The sequence below is a fragment of the Littorina saxatilis genome, linkage group LG9 (assembly GCF_037325665.1).
Source record: "Littorina saxatilis isolate snail1 linkage group LG9, US_GU_Lsax_2.0, whole genome shotgun sequence".
Lineage (NCBI taxonomy): Eukaryota > Metazoa > Mollusca > Gastropoda > Littorinimorpha > Littorinidae > Littorina > Littorina saxatilis.
The window spans coordinates 25840444-25860740 of record NC_090253.1 but is presented as its reverse complement, the minus strand read 5'-3'; the positions used below and the strand labels follow the sequence as shown (position 1 = coordinate 25860740).

At 40.6% G+C, this 20297-nt stretch overlaps 1 protein-coding gene and 1 long non-coding RNA gene across 2 annotated transcripts in view; one reads left to right on the top strand and one right to left on the bottom strand.

Annotated features, from left to right (window-relative positions):
- Positions 1–2951: 2951 nt before the first annotated feature.
- LOC138975703 (uncharacterized) lies at positions 2952–12089 on the bottom strand. The gene is made up of 2 exons (XR_011458716.1): positions 11954–12089; positions 2952–3124 (listed from the first exon to the last, which is right to left on the bottom strand). It is a non-coding gene; the product is annotated as an uncharacterized lncRNA (long non-coding RNA).
- A 4793-nt stretch (positions 12090–16882) lies between these two features.
- Positions 16883–20297, top strand: part of LOC138977160 (sacsin-like) — a 30353-nt gene continuing 26938 nt past the window's right edge. Inside the window, exons 1-3 of the mRNA XM_070350070.1 lie at positions 16883–16924; positions 17835–17960; positions 19778–19925. Coding sequence (XP_070206171.1) covers positions 16883–16924; positions 17835–17960; positions 19778–19925 — 316 coding nt within the window. The remainder of the gene's footprint in view (positions 16925–17834; positions 17961–19777; positions 19926–20297) is intronic.

Sequence of the window (20297 nt, the reverse complement as noted above, 5' to 3'; positions counted from 1 at the left end):
ACAACCCACAACCTGAACTGCATAGCTCTTTGGCCGACGAGAGACAGTTGTTTGGTTAGACGTGACATTATCACTTTAACTAAACAGAAAACAAAACGTAAGCGTTGCGTACTGGAGAAACAAAACCACATGGAGGAGTCGAGAAAAAGAAATCACCCTTTCAGCGAAGTCGGTTGAAACCAAAAGTAGAACCGCCTCGATCGGGTTTTGTAGTGCTTTGATAAGGTGCCAATTAAGGGCAAAATACATCTGCGCAGTCGCCACTGCACTACATGCTGCGATTGGGATTATGACGAGTACTTGGCCTGTTTTATTTTCACGCAACGTGTAGCAGGCTGGGAAAAAAAGAATCACCTCAATAATGTACAGTGCGTCGTCTGTCCTGCTGCCGTTAAGGGCAGAATATACCTGCGCAGTTTCAGCGGCACAGACGACGCACTGCATAATTATTATTGATGCTACGATAGGGATTATGACGAGTACTTGGCCTGTTTTCCTTTCACGCAACGTGTAGCGGGCTGGGATAAGCTGCAGTGCGTCGTCTGTCCTGCTGAAGTTACATAGGTGAGCGCCAGGCCTTATTAGTGTTATTCGCACCCGAGCTGTTTTGTATCTTTAGCGGATTATGGTTTTATTCAGTTATTCTGCAGAATAATTATTCTGGGGGCCCGGTAGCTCAGTTGGTAGAGCACTGGACTTGTGATCGGAAGGTCGCAGGATGGACACGGGTCAACTTTATGTGCAGACCCAGAGACGGAAGCCATGTCCCACCCCCGTGTCATCACAATGGCACGTAAAAGACCTTGGTCATTCTGCCATAAGTGCAGGTTGCTGAATACACCTAAACACGCAGACACCTGGGTAGCGCGACTCCGTTGCTGCTAGCTTTCCACTGGGAGGAAGCGACCCGAATTTCCCAGCAATGGGACAATAAAGTAATGAAAATGAAAAAAAATGAAAAATGAGAAAAGACAAATGCTGGAGAAAACCCGTTCTTTTCTGCAGCATTTCTGCATCTTTCTTTCTTTCTTTGGTGTTTTACGTCGTTTTCAACCACGAAGGTTATATCGCGACGGGAGCATTTCTGCATAATGTCATCTTTCGCCGAAGCAGCGTAAAATTGAAATCAAGAATGCTGCAGTAAAACGGTGCTGTTGTTTTACTGCAGAAAACCTGTTTACATTTTTTCTGCAGCATTTTGTACTGGCTCTTGGCGGATTATGACATTATTCAGTTATTCTGGAGAAAAACTGAAATGCTGAAGAAAAACTGTCTTTTCTGCAGCATTTCTGCATAATGTCATCTTTCGCCAAAGCAACGTTTTTTTACTGCAGTAAAACAGTTTTTCTGAAGCATAATGTTTACTTGGTTTTCTGCAGCATTATTGCGATTAACTTTTTCTTCAGAATAATCTGTGACAGTTATTAACGACCTTGTAAAGTAGCGTTTGTATTCGTCGCCCCCTGTGATAGTATAATAGTTTGTTCCGCAGTGTACCAATAAACAAACAACTATTGGTAATTCTGGATGAGTCCATCTCTCGACAGAGAGGGGCTCGCGTGCTCCAACATTATAATGAGCCAGTACAAAATGCTGCAGAAAAAGTGTACACAGGTTTTCTGCAGTAAAACAACAGCACCGTTTTACAGCAGCATTCTTGATTTCAATTTTACTGCAGTAAAATGTTTTGCTCCAGAAAAACCCGTTGACGACCTCAACTTTGTTGCTTGCGTCAGTAGAATACAGTGCGCACATACGGAAAGCGAATATTATTTGCTTAGGCTTGTGCCAGTATAATTATGTCTGTAACTTAGTGTAAGGTAAGTAGGTCTTTCATTGTGCAGTCTTATTCAACCTTGCTGTCTGTGGCTTATTGACATGCTGCTGTAGTTAAACGCATGCCTTTAGAATTAATGTCTTCACCAAATTGTCTGGATATTGGTTCTGTACGACAAGAGACCTGTGACAAGTGTGTTGCATATCAGTACATGTATACGAAGCAATTTTTCGGTCACACAGGTTATATTATATACGTGTAAGAATATTTCGTCACGCTCATAAGAAAAATACCTATCTCAGTGTTAGGCATTTCTGTAGTGAAACTACAGGGGAAGCTACTGGAAAGGTATCTATCATGTGTTGGAGAGTAGAAACTCTCAGACCATCGGAAACCATTGCCACGGTAACGTAAGCAAAACTACCGATCTCGTTACTTGAGTTAGGCACTTTTTCTTTATGATACAGGAACTTGAAGACTTGTTTTGAGAATGTGAAAGTATGCAAAAGCTTTTTGAGTCACTTGAAAAAAAGTGACTCTATGTAATCGGTCAGTGTTAGTCTGTCCGGCCGGCCGTCCGGCCGTCCGTACCCAGCAAACAATTTTACGTTGTATTCACGTTATATTCACGTTGGGTTACGTTGGGTTTACGTTGCGTTTCAACGTTTTTTTACGTAGATTTGTATGGACGAAATCACGTGGGAATAACGTTGGAAAACAACGTTGCATTTTACGTGACACCAACGTGAATGCAACGTGAATTATTGGTGGAGGTGGATTGTTCGTAAAAACATTACGTGAATTTTACGTTGTCACAACGTGAATATTTGGTTGTGGTTGTGGTTTGGTTGAAATTGCGTTGCATTTTTACGTAATGTCCACGTGAATGGAACGTAAATTTTAGGTCAAAATTTAGCTCAAAAATTACGTGAATTCTACGTTGACACAACGTAAAAGTTGTGTTTTGGTGCATTTTTCCTGATAAAATAAACGTGAATTACACGTCGACACAACGTGAATTTTTGGTTGTGGTTGTGGTTTGGTTTGATTTCGACGTGAATGCAACGTTGAGAGTGAATGTAGGTTTTGGTAAATGTATCCACGCACACACACCAACTTTCACACTCAGTCACAGATCATAAGGACTATTACATGTAACACCATAAACTCAAGATACGATCAACAATTTTATTTCATAACAAAAACATGCATATTATGTTGCGGAGAAATTAAAAATGCACGCAGCTTAGCAGGGCAACAGCACAGCATATTCAATCGATTTCATTCTTTGTCCTGGTGGTCCTCTTCTCCCAGGCAGTCCTCGATGCGCCTCTTTGATGCTGGTCGCTAAACAAAGCAAAGACAGCACATTGATATTAGTGACACCAGAGCCTCCATATATAATGTCTGGAGTAGAAATACACATCTTTTCAACTTAGGTCACTTTTTAGTAACTTTCCACTGCCTACTATGTCTCTGGCCTACTGCCAACTGAGTGTTGACACTACATGTATTTCTTTTTAATATATGAAATAAAGCATTATGTCCCTTCTTCGAGCCTTGTTGTGTCAGATTTAGGCCGCAAGCCAAGACAACAAAAGACTGTGTGCCAGTGTGTATTCCTTACATAAGAAATGAAGTATTTCAAACGAAAATTGATCGTTTCAGAACAGTTTGAGGGTATTTTATTTGTATTTGCATCATTAAGACATTTGACCTGGAAGTGAAACTGTCTTTAATCTGTGTACAAGAATTAAATGTTTGTAATTGTCCAAACACAAATAACATCCGTTACTGCTATATATATATATACGAATCACACACACACACACACTCACACACAAACTCACACTAGCGCGTCACCTTATTCCCACTACTATGAGTTATACACAACTACAATAAGCGATAAACGTTTCATATGCTGATCAGGATGCAATGAACTTTGACACGCTCCAATTAAAGCCCATTATAGGGGCCGGTGTCCGTCTCTCTCCTTGAGGATAAAAGGGCTCACAGCCTTTTCAACATTGTTATCAAAATCAAAGTCTTTCGGTAACCTGGAAAGCTCCTCGGAGCTAGTACTGTCTCAATTATCCACCGATCGCCGTAGGTCGAAGTTGAAGACTATCAAGTGTATGCATGTTGTAGAGGTGGGAGGTGCACAGAAAATGGAAGCAATCATTACAATCAAACTTTGTTTGTTAAATACACTACACCTTGTCATCGGAAACTAAAAGTTATTTGGTTTTGGCCTTTTTTTCACAGATTATACATTGTAAATGAAAAAAAGCAAAATGAAGCAATACCAAATAAAAACAAAATGTTCAGAAACATACATGATACATGGGTAGTATCAAAACGGTTGGTTGGTTGGTTAACCTAAGCTTAACGTCCTCACAGAAACTAGTGCCAATTAGGGACATGAAGTGGTTATATGCTGGGATAAAACGGTTGGGAAAAAGGAGAACTTTAAAGTTGCCATCAAGCAAGAGAGGGATGGGTGGTTTCAACTTGCAAGGGTAATCAGAAAGCAGTGAGAGAGACAAATAAGGGCGACATGTGCGATCAAGTTGAATTTGAAAGTCCAGCACCTATAATTACAAGTTTTCCACGTTATATTTCCAGTGTTATCCATGCCAAGAAGGTTCCTTTTTTTCCAACCTTCATCTGTCCGACACGTGCGATCTCACTTTTTCAGTGTTATTTTTTCCCTTTAACATCTGGTTGCCAGACTTCCGTCAGCCTCTTGTCAAATTTCACACTGTGATTCTCACGTATCTGATCGCTTCTTTAAGAGCACTTGACAGTGTCCAGTCAATCACTTCTTTCAGACGGGTCATAAAATTGCAAAGGCTCCTAAATGCCCCGCTCCTGTACAAACTGTGGGGGGAGGATCTATGGGGGGGGGGGGGGGAGGGGGATATTAGATTGAGAGGAGACGGAATGCATGGAACGGAATTTTTATGAATCGTTTTGTAGTTTTTGTGTCTGGGGCATGTAAACAAAACAAAAATGAGCAAAATTCTGAGAGAAAAACGGGAGCTTTATCAAAGCAAATTTGTTTTACAGTTGTTGTGATTATTTAACGACAAGAGGAGACACAATACAATTTGTTATACTTTTGATTTCTAAGAGTTGAAATCAATTACGCAGATATATTATAAGTCTGCAAAGCCATGACGGTGCCAAAATAGCATGATAGCATTTTTGAATATTTCACTAATCAGAGCAGCAGAATTCTAACTTCATTAAAAAAATCAATCTAATCAAAGAATTTAGTAAGCACTGAAGGCATCGTGATCATTAAAAAATCTCACAACTTAAGAACATCATACCTCTGCATAAATTACGCTTATGCAGTATGTTTCTTCCGATTAATGCAAACACTTTTTTTTGTCGCAGAGCAGGGACCCGGCATTGATACCGTCACCTGAAAATCAGTGGCTGTGTTGTAAGACCTACATTTTGTAATTGACAATGACTTTTATTGTTACATGTTTGTCTACCATAATTTACCATTATTATTTTGACATTATTTCAAATTTGTTATATTAAAATCGTCCGCCAAATTTCATTTGCTTTTAAGAGTACGCTTATAAGCCTAGCTTGTTGTGCTCCATGTTCCTTATTTCATGTATGCGGTAATAGTACCAATGGAATTTATTGAATAAACTTGTTTAAACCATATAGGAAAGGTAATACATGTACACTCAACGGTGTCTTTTGCACACTGCTATCTGACAATTATTCAGAGCGGTCATCAGAAGCAGGCGACGATAGTCGAGTGATTTATTACCCACGGGGGGTTGAGGCTGCAGACAATTAACTGTGAACTGAAAAGGGGTAAGCGGTGGGGGCGGAGGGGGTTAAAAGGGGGAGGGAGTGGGGTGGCAGACATAAAATAATGAAAACTTGTTACGGTCCGACTTTGGGTTTGGTGTGTGTTGGCTACGCTGATGTCTCAAGTAGACTCACGTTCATAAGGGGGTGGGTAAATCAACATGGTCGGCAACTTTATGATCCAGGTCGACAAAAGACAGTCAAGTGTGTAATTAGCCAATCAGTCAGATGACATCAAGGTGTCAAGTTCTGAATTCTTCTCATACCACCGTTCCGACCTCATCTCTCGGACAAAAGTTGGACAACCAAGTTTTGTAAGAAATTTTCAAGGAAGAATGACATCACAGGTTTCTGGAAAGCAAGGATTCGGGGCAAAAGAAAGAATAACTGACACTATAACACACACACATACACAAACACACACACAGGCACGAACTCAAACAAACACACTGGCACACCACACACACACTGACACCACACACACACACCGACACCACACACACACACTCACACTCACACACTCACGCACGAACACACACATACAAACTTGCGCGCGCGCACTGATTTCTAAACAACAACAACAGTAAGCAGTGAACGATGCATATGCTAATCATGAGGCAAGAAATGAATGTGGCAAGTTTGATTCAACTTTGACCCGCTCTAAATCCCACGTTGTACACAGTCTGTCTCCCTGAGGATAAAAGGGCTCACAGTTTCCAAAACTTAAATTGTGATCAAAATCAAAGTCTTTCAGTAACCTGGAAAGCTACTTAGAGTGCTGTCTCAATTATCCCCCTATCGCCGTAGGTCGAAGTTGAGGACTATCAAGTGTATAGGGAGGGGTAGGGGGAGGGAGGAAGGGAATTGTTACGACACGACTTTGTCGTGTAAAAGGAAATGATGGGTGGCACGCGGATATCCGTGGGATGTTCAGACATGGAAATTGCTCAAAATAACGATTATCTATTAAACTCATAGCTCATGGATTTCCATTAAGTACTTTTACCCCGCGTTGTACTTGAAGTCCGACACCTAGTGTGAAAACGATCGTTCAATAGTCCAATTACATATTTCTGCCCCTTTTCCCGTTTAACCCCCAAATAACAACAACTACAACAAAGACAGCAAGAGCGACGACGACGACAACAAAATGTTGGAACCAAATTGAAATCATTGCAAACAAGACACCAGTAAATGTCGGACACCTACATGGTGGTTTTCAAGTTCCTCATTTTGTTACATGTCCCCATACAACACTTTACCTATTGATTTTGTTATTTGGTTAGTTAATTTGAAATTAATGTTAAAGTTCCTAATTTGTTATCTAAATTTCGCCATAACGCATTTATTAACTCATTCATTTATGAACTTATTTATGTATCATTTCCCTATTCGTCTATTTGTTTATTTTTTTTATTTCAGTTATTTCGGCATGTAGGTATTTCGTAAGCAATTCAGTTATAATAAAACAAATTCACCCATTATTAGAAAGGAGAAAACAAATTGGAATGTCGGGTGCACATTCCAAGTTGATCCCTTTTTTAACTAAAAATAGCGCGCGTTATTACTAACAATGCTCTTTTTCAAGCTTATAAAATATAAAGCCCACATGTTAAAATACCTTGACAACTACAAAGTGGGAAATTACAACGACGGTCAACAGTCATAGTTATATATTGCTTGCAAGCCTGTCCGCCCTGTATCCAAGATATCCCCCATGCACTGGCATGGTCCTAAGAGGACACACTTATTACTCAACAGTAAATTCCAGTAAGCCTTTAGTCGGACACTGTCATTTTTATGTTTGTGAATGTCACAGAAAAAACCCACAACTCCCAAGATCACGGAAGCATGATTAACCATTCAGTCAATTCAAGGGAATGCACGCTGAAAACGTCCGCTTTCATTTCACCTAAGAGGGGGAGGAAGGTGTTTTGTTAATTTTCTATTGCTGGTACTCGCACGTGTCCAAAGTGTGTGGGAAAAAGAACAAGTCGCGTAAGGCGAAATTACTACATTTAGTCAAGCTGTGGAACTCACAGAATGAAACTGAACGCACTGCATTTTTTCCCAATGACCGTAGTCCGCCGCTCGTACAAAGGGCGGTGAAATTAACGACCCTGTTTAGCGCGGAAGTGGTTGCGCTCTGTTGCATAGCACGCTTTTCTGTACCTCTCTTCGTTTTAACTTTCTGAGCGTGTTTTTAATCCAAACATATCATATCTACATGTATATGTTTTTGGAATCAGGAATCGACAGGGAATACGATGAAATTGTTTTTAGATCGATTTCGGAAAATTAATTTTAATCATAATTTTTATATTTTTAATGTTTAGAGCTTGTTTGTAATCCAAATATAACATATGTATACGTTTTTGGAATCAGAAAATGACGAAAAATAAGATGAAAATGTTTTTGGATCGTTTGATAAAAAAATAATTTTAATTACAAGTTTCCGATTTTTAATGACCAAAGTCATTAATTAGTTTTTAAGCCATCAAGCTGAAATGCAATACCAAAGTCCGGCCTTCGTCGAAAATTGCTTTGCCAAAATTTCAATCAATTTGATTGAAAAATAGTGGTTTCGCTGTGCTGCATAGCACGCTTTTCTGTACCTCTCTTCGTTTGGTTTAAACTGTTTTATTCAACGTTTGTGCATTATTACAAATAAAAAACGCATATAGAGTAAACAACACAAGCATAATGCTTATAGTGGTGTTTACAGTTTTCTAGAAAAATACATATAAATGGCGGCTATTGTACAGTTTAAATGAAGAGCAAGCAAACATGAAAAGAAAATTGAATGAAAAATGTACATCAAAACAAAAATCCGTTTAAGAATACATATATTATATTTTTCGTTTTAACTTTGTGAGCGTGTTTTTAATCCAAACATATCATATCTATATGTTTTTTTGAATCAGGAACCGACAAGGAATAAGACGAAATTGTTTTTAAATCGATTTCAGAAATTTGATTTTGATAATAATTTTTATATTTTTAATTTTCAGAGCTTGTTTTTAATCCCAATATAACATATTTATATGTTTTTTGAATCAGATAATGACGCAGAATAAGATGGAATTGTTTTTTGAAAGTTTGATAAAAAAAAATAATATTAATTACACTTAAGTTTCCGATTTTTAACGACCAAACTCACTTATTAGTTTTTAAGCCACCAAGCTGAAATGCAATACCGAAGTCTCTTTTTCTTTATTTTGTCTTATATGTCTGTAATGAACATTTTAAAATGAAGAGGAAAAACACTACCCACGATCCTCTCAACGAAACAGTACATTAAAAAACCTGCGCACGCGCACACACACACAAACACAACTTTTCGAGAAAACATTGGCTGCATTTTTTTTTTACTGGTGAGCGTACCCAAAGAAGAAATCCAACATGTGTTGTCCATATGATTTGCCCGTTCGGTTTTCTTTTGTTCTCATACGCGAGATGTCTCAAGAGGACCCATTTTGGCAAAGTTTAGAGGAGGGGGGGGGGGGGAGGGGGGAGCATGTCCGTAATTTTATTATCCAAGTGAACAAACGATCGACAAAAGCCCGACAAAAGACTGCCAAGTGCCGTAAATGAGTCAGGTAAGATCAAGGTGCGATTTTTGACTAGTACTTCATACCAGTTTTCCTCGCCTCTTCTCTCCTTAACAAATGTCTAGCAACAAAGTTTGGGGGGTGTAATCTCATAAGGAGTGACATAATATCACATGCGAATATGAGGGAACGAGACAGAAGAATGAATAAAACAGCCGCTATTACGCTATCTGTGTTGTGGCTGGAAGAAAAAAAGAAAAAGAAAGAATACCGTCCAACTAACACGAAGAAGAATGGGAAAAAATCTTAAATAAAGGGAGAGGTACAAAGGTTGAGATTCATCTCGGCTAGATATTATTCACGATTTTTGTAAACGTACATGTAGTAAGCCTATACTCGCATCAGACACATATTTTACATGTATCAGCACCCTACATTTTGTCCGTGTCTGCCTTCTGGCCGGGTTTGCGATTTCTACATATTATATTCATGTGTTCTTCTCTCTGACAGTGCGGGCTCAACTTTTACAAACGGGAAAATATGACATCAAATAACGCTATCAAATATCGGAGAACAGCCACACAAGCGAATGCTCTCAAGAATATGTAAACCAATGTTCATCAAAATCCGTCAGGTAGCACACACACCCACACACACACACCCACACACACACACACAGTCCGAGTGTGTCATTCAATCAATCAATCAATCAATCAATGAGTCTTATATCGCGCATATTCCGTGGGTACAGTTCTAGGCGCTCTGCAGTGATGCCGTGTGAGATGAAATTTTATACGGCCAGTAGATTGCAGCCATTTCGGCGCATATTTACCTTTCACGGCCTATTATTCCAAGTGACACGGGTATGGGTAGACAATTATTAACTGTGCCTAAGCAATTTTGCCAGGAAATACCCTTTTGTCAATCGTGGGATCTTTAACGTGCACACCCAATGTAGTGTACACGGGGGGAGGTTCGGACACCGAAGAGAGTCTGCACACAAAGTTGACTCTGTGAAATAAATTTCCGCCGAACCTGGGATCGAACTCACGCTGACAGCGGCCAACTGAATACAAATCCAGCGCGCTACCAACTGAGCTAGGGTGTGCACGTTAAAGATCCCACGATTGACAAAAGGGTCTTTCCTGGCAAAATTGTATTGGCATAGATAAAAATGTCCACCAAAATACCCGTGTGACTTGGAATAATAGGCCGTGAAAAGTAGGATATGCGCCGAAATGGCTGCGATCTGCTGGCCGATGTGAATGCGTGATGTATTTTGTAAAAAAAAATTCTATCTCACACGGCATAGATAAAAATCCCTGCGCCTTGAATATGTGCGCGATATAAATTGCACAAAATAAAAATACAAAAATGAATAAATAAATCCCTGCGCTTAGAACTGTACCCACGGAATACGCGCGATATAAGCCTCATATTGATTGATTGATTGAATCAGTGAATGTGAAAAGACTATGGGTAGTCGTCTAAGACAGGTTAAAATCAGTCTAACGAATGACTACACAAACCTGCATGCGTCAGGTTTTATTTTTGTTTGTTTGTTCTTTCTTTATTTTGTTTTGTTATTTCGTACGTTCGTTGATAAAATGCCGTCCCAACCTGCCGCCCACACACACACTGGCACACACACCACACACACACACACACACATTATAATCCCCCCTCCCGAATCCCCTCTCCCATTCTCCACCCGATAGCTCCTCTTTGTCTCACTCTCTCCTCCTTACAAATAACAATTTGATACGTTCATCTTTAATCCACCCCCCTCCCCGAATCCCCTCCCCATTCTCCACCCGATAGCTCCTCTTTGTCTCGCTCTCTCCCCCGGTGTGACGTTTTCATCTTTCGCCGTGTTGATATTTCGCTTCTCGGCCTCGTTGAACTAGTATAAACTCTACACTGAACAAAAAACACCCTACGATAGTACTGATGAGCGACCTTGTGTACCTTACATTCATGGGGTCAAATTTGTCCAACCAATTTGTTTTATTTATCTTAGAAATTTGATTCATCCTAAAATGTTTCCTTCTTACTCAAGGGACGTAACCACTCAGTACACGTTTTCGAAGAATTAGATTTTGGGGTTGAAATCTATTAAATTTTACCACCAATTTTCTTCACATGCAAGAAACTGACATGCTTTTCGTCCTTAAATAATTTCACTTCTTAATTTTACCAGGAAACAACATTTCAGTCTTGAGTATATGTCGAGGGGGAAATATGTACACAGGCGAATCGGCTGCCTACTTGAGTGAGTAACAGAACAGGTCGACAAAAGACCTGTAGTCAAGTATGTAATGAGCCAATGTGTCAAGTTCTGAATTCTCCTCATACCACTGTCCGCTGGGCAGATTCACTTGAACTTGAAGCAGCTTGTCTGGATACATCGTCCTCCCTCAAGATCGTAAAATGCCCAATTAAGTACTTGAGATATCAATGGCCGCCCCCGCTTTCAGTCTCATGCACTGAGCTAGTCTGATTAAACAGCTTTCTAAAGGTTGCGTCCGTCTATGTGAAACGTGTTTTTCCTTTGTGTTCCACTGCTTGTGACCCATTGTTTCGCTATACTGACTCAAAAGTTGAGTCTAAAAGAATGTGTATCCCTTGAACTGTGTTAGGGCTGACATTGTGACTTTTGGAAAGACCCGCCATCTTTGGCCGGTCCGTTTCCAATCATGGTCTCGACAATCAAGTAATCTGTGCATGTGTACATGGAGTACAATAAGTGATAACGTCTCATGTGGAACAACTGAAAACAACTTACCTTCGAGTTGATTACGATGAATATTTTAGTCCTGAAAGTGTTCATCAAAGTTGAAAACCAAATTTGGGATACACAAAGTCGACCGTGGCCATCACCGGAGAACACTGTCGGTTAGTAACGCGTCTTTTTTTGGGAGGGAAAGTTTCGCACTCGCAAATCCATTTAACTCAGCAAATTCCTTGAAACAATATGCATTTATGTTATACTCTTTTCGTCTTACACAATTAGTGAACCTCTATGTTTGACCGAACATTAATTGAATAGAATATTACGAAACTAAAAATGCAGGTGAAAAAACCGAAATGATTGACAAAGTTTGGACGTTGTCTCTCTCTGTCTCTCTCTGTCTCCCTCTCTCCCCTCTGTCTCCCTCTCTGTCTCTCTCTCACTCTCCCTCTCTGTCTGTATGTCTGTCTGTCTGTCTGTCTGTCTGTCTGTCTGTCTGTCTGTCTGTCTGTCTGTCTGTCTGTCTGTCTCTCTCTCTCTCTCTCTCTCTCTCTCTCTCTCTCTCTCTCTCTTTCTCCCCCGACCCCCAGCCCCAATTTTTGGAAGGTTAGAAACTAGAGGACGTACATTTCTGTACAGTCACCATAAAATCTTCATTATGAATGCAAAAATGTTAACAAAATCGGCAAACCATAAAAGAACATGAAAAAAGGAAAGAGGTGCATTTAAAGGCTGTTGGGTACTGGCTCTCAAAATCCGTTCAGCAGAATGAGTTCGCATGTAACTGAAACTATTCTTAAAAGTTACTTGGTGATTTTAAAAGTTTGATAACACAAGTCCCATGATTTTAGACATGCTACAATGCCTTTAATCGAAGAAAGTTTGCGTTCTTGGCCGAGTCAATGCAGCTGGCTCGAAAATCACCTCCCTTGGACGCGTGACGTCGCTCTCTTATGCCGTGCAATGGGCGCAATCGGGTAGTCTAGTCATGTCCTCAAGAATACTTCAAAGGTAGGTCAAGAGAAACTAAGGACGGGGTGCGAGGGTGACTTCTCCCAGGTTATAACATTTCAAACAATAAATAACGGAGTTCATAACATGTATTCTGCTCCCTTCCTGCTTTTTCAGGTGATTCCCACTTGAACCCTGTTTTAGTTCAACTTATTGGCAGATATATTGTCACGCGCCGAGGGACACAAACACACACTCACACACACAGCCACCCACAAACACACATACACAAACTGATGTCACACACACACACATACACAAACTGATGTCACACACACACACACACACTAACACGTGTACACACAGACACACACACACACACACACACACACACGCACACACACACTAACACGTGTAATCACACACACACACACACACACACACACACGCACGCACGTATAGACAATCACAGAGATTAGGTTCATGTATTCTGCCCCCCTCTCGCCAATTTACAAAATACAACAAGAGGTTTGATGAGCACAGTAGATCAACTTTAAACGTACACAATTATATTTTTAGCATTACTTTTCAATTCTCGTTGATGCATTAATGATGCCAGAAAATGTAACCGGACGCATTTGGAACGCCAAAGCAATTAAATACATTGCGCGGTACATCGGCGCTTAATTTCATAACGTCTGACTGAGTCATTTGTTATTCGGTGATAGTTTCGCACATATCTATCTCCTGTATTTGAAAATCTGTTCACCTTACGTAATTTTCAAAGGTACATTTCTTTGATAAACGATACGAAACCGTGCAGGTGAAAAATTGGTAATGACTGACGTAGGATTCGTTGTGGATTTCACGTTGAGGGCACGTTGGCGATCAATTAAACCCCAACGTTGTGTGTTTACGTTGAAACTACGTTGTAGGAACGTTTGTTGTATCAAACTAACTTTTGTTTTTAAATCACGTGAATTTCACGTGAAAATCACGTGAGTATACCAACGTTGTTCGAACACCAGAAAATCACCTTAACGTTGGACTTTTCTCGGAAACTATCAAAGCGATCGGGCTCATATTTTGTTTAGTCGTGACCTCCAATGACCTCTACACTTTAACGATGGTTTCGTTGACCTTTGACCTTTTTCAAGGTCACAGGTCAGCGTCAAAGGAAAAATTAGACATTTTATATCTTTGACAAAGTTCATCGGATGTGATTGAAACTTTGTAGGATTATTCTTTACATCAAAGTATTTACATCTGTAGCCTTTTACGAACGTTATCAGAAAAACAAGGGAGATAACTAGCCTTTTCTGTTCGGCAACACACAACTTAACGTTGGGCTTTTCTCGGAAACTATAAAAGTGACCGGGCTCAAATTTTATGTGAACGTGACTCATTGTGTTGTGAATAGCAATTTCTTCCTGTCCACCTGATGCCTCATATAATATTCAGAACTGCGAAAGTGACTCGATCGAGCGTTTGCTCTTCTTGTTGTGGGTTGTTATGCTGATTGAAAGTGTTGCTGTCAGCTCCCTATCTCACGTTTATCCTGCTGTCACCGCTCAAGATAGGCAGTTTGCAACTTATAACTAAAATGAGATACGCAGATTCTCAAAACATCAAAAATGTACATAGGCAATGATCGAATGAGCGTGACGATTTGGGTATTATCTTAGAATTTCATTAGAGTCCAAATGTAACGATCATTGTGTTTTACATTAAGATAGTAATGTTTACTACCATTTTAGTGCATCATGTGACTTTCAGTTCTGTGTAAATGCATGAATGGAAATTCATATCCATGTATGTTATATTTATATTGTATTTTTCAGGTTATCGACCTTCCCATGTCGTCATGAGGACAAACTTGCAGTCAAAGTGACATGTGAGCTCTGGCACTGACGTCATGTGTAAGTATTGTCATATAAATACAGAAAGAACAGACGGTTTAGGCATGTCAAAAGCACAGCCAGGAAAACTTACACATTTTATGACAAAAATACCTTTCCAGTGATTTCTTTGCCACAAGCACCGTGTACACGTAATGTAGATATGTAGCAGCCATTGACAATATTTTTTTTAAATTTTAGATTAAATTTTTTTCGGATACAGGAAGTTGTTTTATCTAAGCTTTGTTGTCCTGTTGCAACATTTGTTTGGCAGTTTGTTCATCCAAATAAGCGTTCACTGTCATGTTTGAAACTTTGCCAAAACAGAGAGCGCAGAGTTAATTAAGCCTTGATGTTTTATTGTGCATATCTGTCAGATAATCTGACGCTTTGTTAAAATACATATTTATTTTGGCTCAAAGCCAGGATAGAAAGCAGTTTAACGTTATCCTTTAACTGTGTTACAAATTACCTTGATGTTTTAGCATCAGGTAGCCTCTATAGAAAAACCGATATAGATAACCGTTTAATTTGATGTGACGAATGTCGGCCAGTGTTTCAAACACAGACAACTATAACAGAATAAGTTATAATTAAGTTGTCAGCCATTCTGTAGTCTTACTGGTTCACTCTCATGTATCACTGTCAGGGAGCTAACATAGTTTACACTAACAGTTTAGTTTCATGTGTTGATGTTACACCGGCCAACTGATGACCGTACTATTTCAACCTTGGATAGTCAGGAAAGATCATCAATACTCGTATAAGGGATACAACTGCTGTATTTTTTCCTTTGAATTGCCGTAAGATATGATTGCCTCCCCTGCAGACCATTTTTTCTCTCACTTTTGGTATACTAGGTGTCATACTTTGTACATTATGATTTTTCAATTGTTTTTAAACTAAATTCTTATTTGACTATTGTCTCTTCAAAAATCAACGTTCACTGCAATGACAGTTAGCTGTTTGACTCCATGTGTAATGTTATGGAAGTTTAATGGTCAAATGGCCAGTATAACAGGTTAATTTACAGTTATTTTTCCTCCGATGTTTCAGCTTCGGACAGCCAGGACTCGGAGGGGGAGGACCTCTCCACCATCCGCCCCACCCTCATCCGGGAACTTCGCAATGTGCTGGACTTGTACCCGGATGACGGTCAGATCCTCAAGGTCGGTCACATATAGCGGAAAATAGTGTGGAAGGGTGGGGGGAGGTCAGTCGCTTTTGATGGTATATATATATATATATATATATATATATATACTGTTCAAAAAAAGAAACGCATAGCTTGTAATATTTGGTTAATTTAGTTATATGGCTACAAGGACATCCACCAAACTGCAGAAAATGTTTATCTGGTCGTCGACCTTTCGTCCATTGCCACAAGTGAGCTCTGCACGTGACGCATGCGTTATCAGTGGCTACAATGTCAAAATTGCTCATTTGGCATGACCACTCGTCATGCTTCAGTGTAATCTCGTGAAACTCGGGGAATATTGAGCTCTCACCATGTCTTCCAAAACCCATAAAAGCGGATTGTTCGCCACAAAGAAATCAGACGACAATTCAGCGACGAAAGATGGCCCGATTGAGCAGAGAAGACCGCCAAATTGCATTGGGTCGTTTACAAGCAGGCCAAAGTCAAAGTGCAATCGCCAGGCACTTCCACGTGTCATGTCCCAGAGCACCATCAGTAGACTGTGGGTCAGGTTTCAAGCCACTGGCTCCGTTGCTGACTTGCCACGAGCGGAAAGACCAAGGGCGACAACTGCTGCTCACGACTGCTTCATACGGCTCCGCCACCTCCGGAATCGTTTCCTGTCGGCCTCATCTTCTGTCCAGGCTCTCCCCGGGCCACACCGATTATCGGACCAGACCGTGCGGAACCGCATGCATGAAGCTGGTTTGAGAGCTCGCAGACCTCACAGAGGAGCTGTCCTCACCCGCCGCCATCGCCAGAACCGAGTGCAGTGGGGCAACCAGCACCTTCGCTGGACCGTCCGGAATCACTGGAGACACGTGTGGTTCAGCGACGAGTCCTACTTCCTGCTCCAGCGACATGATGGTCGGAGGAGGGTCTACCGGAGAGTAAACGAACGTTACGCGCCCAACTGTGTGGATGAGGCACCCGTTCATGGTGGTGGAGGCATCCGTTCGTGGTGGTGGAGGCATCATGGTGTGGGGGGCGATCAATACCGCTGGAAGGAGCACCCTGGTGCACGTCCAAGGGCGCATAACTGCCCAGCGATACGTGGAGGAAATTCTGCGCCCACACGCCCTTCCTCTTCTGGCTGACCAGGATGCCATATTCCAGCAGGACAACGCTCGCCCGCACACAGCACGACTCACCACCCAGTTCCTCACCGACCACCATGTCCAGGTGCTTCCCTGGCCATCCATGTCGCCAGACATGAACCCGATAGAACACCTCTGGGATGAATTGGACAGACGTGTGCGCAGGCGAGAAGAAGCGCCGGCAAATCACCGCGATCTATTGCAGGCACTTCAGGAGGAGTGGGACACCATCCCACAGCAAGATATCCGGCATCTGATCCAGTCCATGCCCAGAAGGTGCCGGGCAGTTGTTGCTGCTCAAGGCAGTCACACCCCCTACTGACTTGACAGCCTCGGCACCCAATCGTATTGATTGACTGATTGATTTGAAGATGCAAATGAACTGTGTGTGCATTCAACTGTGTCCATACCAAATTTCAAACAAATAATCTAAATATTGGATTTTCTGTTAATTTTTTCGAAAAATAAAACAAATTTGGCAAGTAGCAACTATGCGTTTCTTTTTTTGAACAGTATATATAGGGTTAGGTTATATTTATATACTATTGGTGTGGAAGGCGTTGAGGGGGGGGACTCCCCTTTTAAGGAGCGGAATGAACCCCTCTGCACATTTAAAATAAACACTTTTTGAAAGAGATAAAGATTTTAAACTAGATTTGAATTACCGATTGTAAAATAATCTTAGTGTTTTTGAACCTTCTGCCTTTTACTGTGATAGACCTTTAATCGTAATAATGTGCACTTTATCGAAAGAGAGCATCAAATGACGTTAACATGTACTGGTTCGGCAGGAGTTGATCCAGAATGCTGAGGACGCTGGGGCAACAGAGGTCAAAGTCCTCACCGACACGCGCACCTTCCATCAAGACCTGGACAAGAAAACTCTGAAAAATCACCCACATCTTAAATTTTTGAAGGTAACTGTTGATTTCATCTTGCATTTATTTACAGTAAAATTAGATAATAATCTCAGACTGTGAGAGTATGTACAATCTTACGTTTGAGCTGTTTTATTTTTAGCTTGGTTTGTTGATGTCTCTTTGTGTCTGTGAGTAAAACATAACTTTACTGATGATACATGTATTGTATTTGTTCTTATTCTCGGCTCCTCTTCCCTGTTTAATTTTACAGAGCTCCTTGGTCTTCTTAGAAAGAAAGAACAAGTGGTGTGAAGCCATATGAAAACATTTAGTCAATACGTCAGGTTGATACTAAAAGATCAACACTAAAACCAGCCATCACCGATCACCGAGACTAAGTGTAGTACATGTACGTCTTGGCTAGCATAAGACGGAAACGGGTCATGCTCGGCTCTGCGAAGCATGCGAACGCAGTATCTATTTCTTTAATTGTGATCACATTTGCTCTGCGAAGCATGCGAAAGCAGTACCTATTTTTTTTAAATTGTGAGCACATTTTTAGAGTAAACATGTCATACCTTTATATTTTTGGATTCAGGAAATGATACAGAATAAGATGAAATCTTTTTTGAATCGATTACTCAAATTGTATTTGTAATCACAATTTTGCCTAATTAACATAATATTTTCATTTATTTTAAGTACATTTTCAGGGTAAGCATAGCATATCTATATATTTTTTGAGTAAGGAGATAATAAAGAATAAGTTGAAATCTTTTTTGGTTCGATAACTCACATTTTAATTTTATTTAACTTTTTTAGATTTTTAATCACCAAACTCATTCATTAATTTTCAAGCTTCGAAGCTCAAGTGCAATCCCATAGTCCGAGCTTCCTCGAAGATTGCTTGGCCAAAATTTCAATCAATTTGGTTGAAAAATGAGGGTGTGACAGAGCCGCCTCAAGTTTCAAAATAAACCGGATTTGACGTCATTAAAGACATTTATCAAAACCAAAATTCTGGTTACATACCGTAAATCCGTCTGGCCACGCAATAATAAATTCGCTCTTTACGGAGGGCACCTAGGATGTTCTCAAGCAGCGAGTGTTTAAACGAAAGAGTGTTTGTACTGTGTGTAAAAGCCTGACAGTGTCTGTGACCAGTAACTGATGGTTTACGTGAAGATGAGTGCGCTTTTAACGTTGATGAAGTTACTTTTCATGCAAACAAGTTAAATTAGAAAGTTAACATTATGGCAGAATTTGCATAAAGTCTAAATTGATATGTTCAGGTTCTGGTGGCAAAGCAGTAAGTACGGTACAATTTTAAATTGATATGTTAATATTTTCATGCCAGAAAATGGTAACATAATAGAGTTAAAATTGCTTCCCCAAAAAGAGGGGCAGACAAAAAAGACAAAATATGTGATGTGTAAGCTCAGATAGCCCCGTTTGGCTTCTTTAGACCAAAGATATTATCCGGGGGGGGGGGGGGGGGGCCAGGCCCCCGGACCCCCCTAGGAATCTCGGTTGCTTTGCTCATTCTTCTAGGTCCCCCCCCCCACCCCCACCCCCAACACACTAATTGATTTGGCCCTGAGAGGTGTGCGAACCACATGGTTTTGTGTAGAAATGTCACTGTATTTTCCCTGTTCGTAAAATTTGAGTGGTAAAAGATCTGTGCTGTTTAATTTGAACTCCTCTTCAAACGTATAGGGTGCACAAAACATCAACCGAATGGTGTGGCCGAAGATTTCCCAGGAATGATAAAGAATAGAACCATAATACGTGGCATGTTGGAATAATGATGTTGACACATTGTTTGTGTGTGTGTGTGTGTGTGTGTGTGTGTGTGTGTGTGTGTGTGTGATCAGGGTCCAGCACTGTGTGTGTACAACGATGCAGAGTTCACCAAAGATGACTGGGAAGGAATCCGCATGCTGCACACCAGTATCAAGGAGAAAGACCCGCTCAAAGTGGGCCGCTTCGGGCTTGGCTTCAAGTCTGTCTTCCATCTCACAGGTTGGTTGTTACCTTCAAGTATATCTTCCATCTCACAGGCTGGTTGTTAGCTTCAAGTCTGTCTTCCATCTGACAGGTTGGTTGTAAGCTTCAAGTCTGTCTTTCATGGCACAGGTTGGTTGTTAGCTTCTCGCCTGTCTTCCATCCTACGTGATTGTTTTTAGCTTCAAGTCTGTCTTCCATCTCATAAGTGGGTTGTTAGCTTCAAGTCTGTCTTCCATCTGACAGGTTGGTTGTAAGCTTCAAGTCTGTCTTTCATCGCACAGGTTGGTTGTTAGCTTCAAGTCTGTCTTTCATCTCATAGGTTGGTTGTTTGCTTCAAGTCTGTCTTCCATCTGACAGGTTGGTGGTTATAGCTTCAAATCTGTCTTC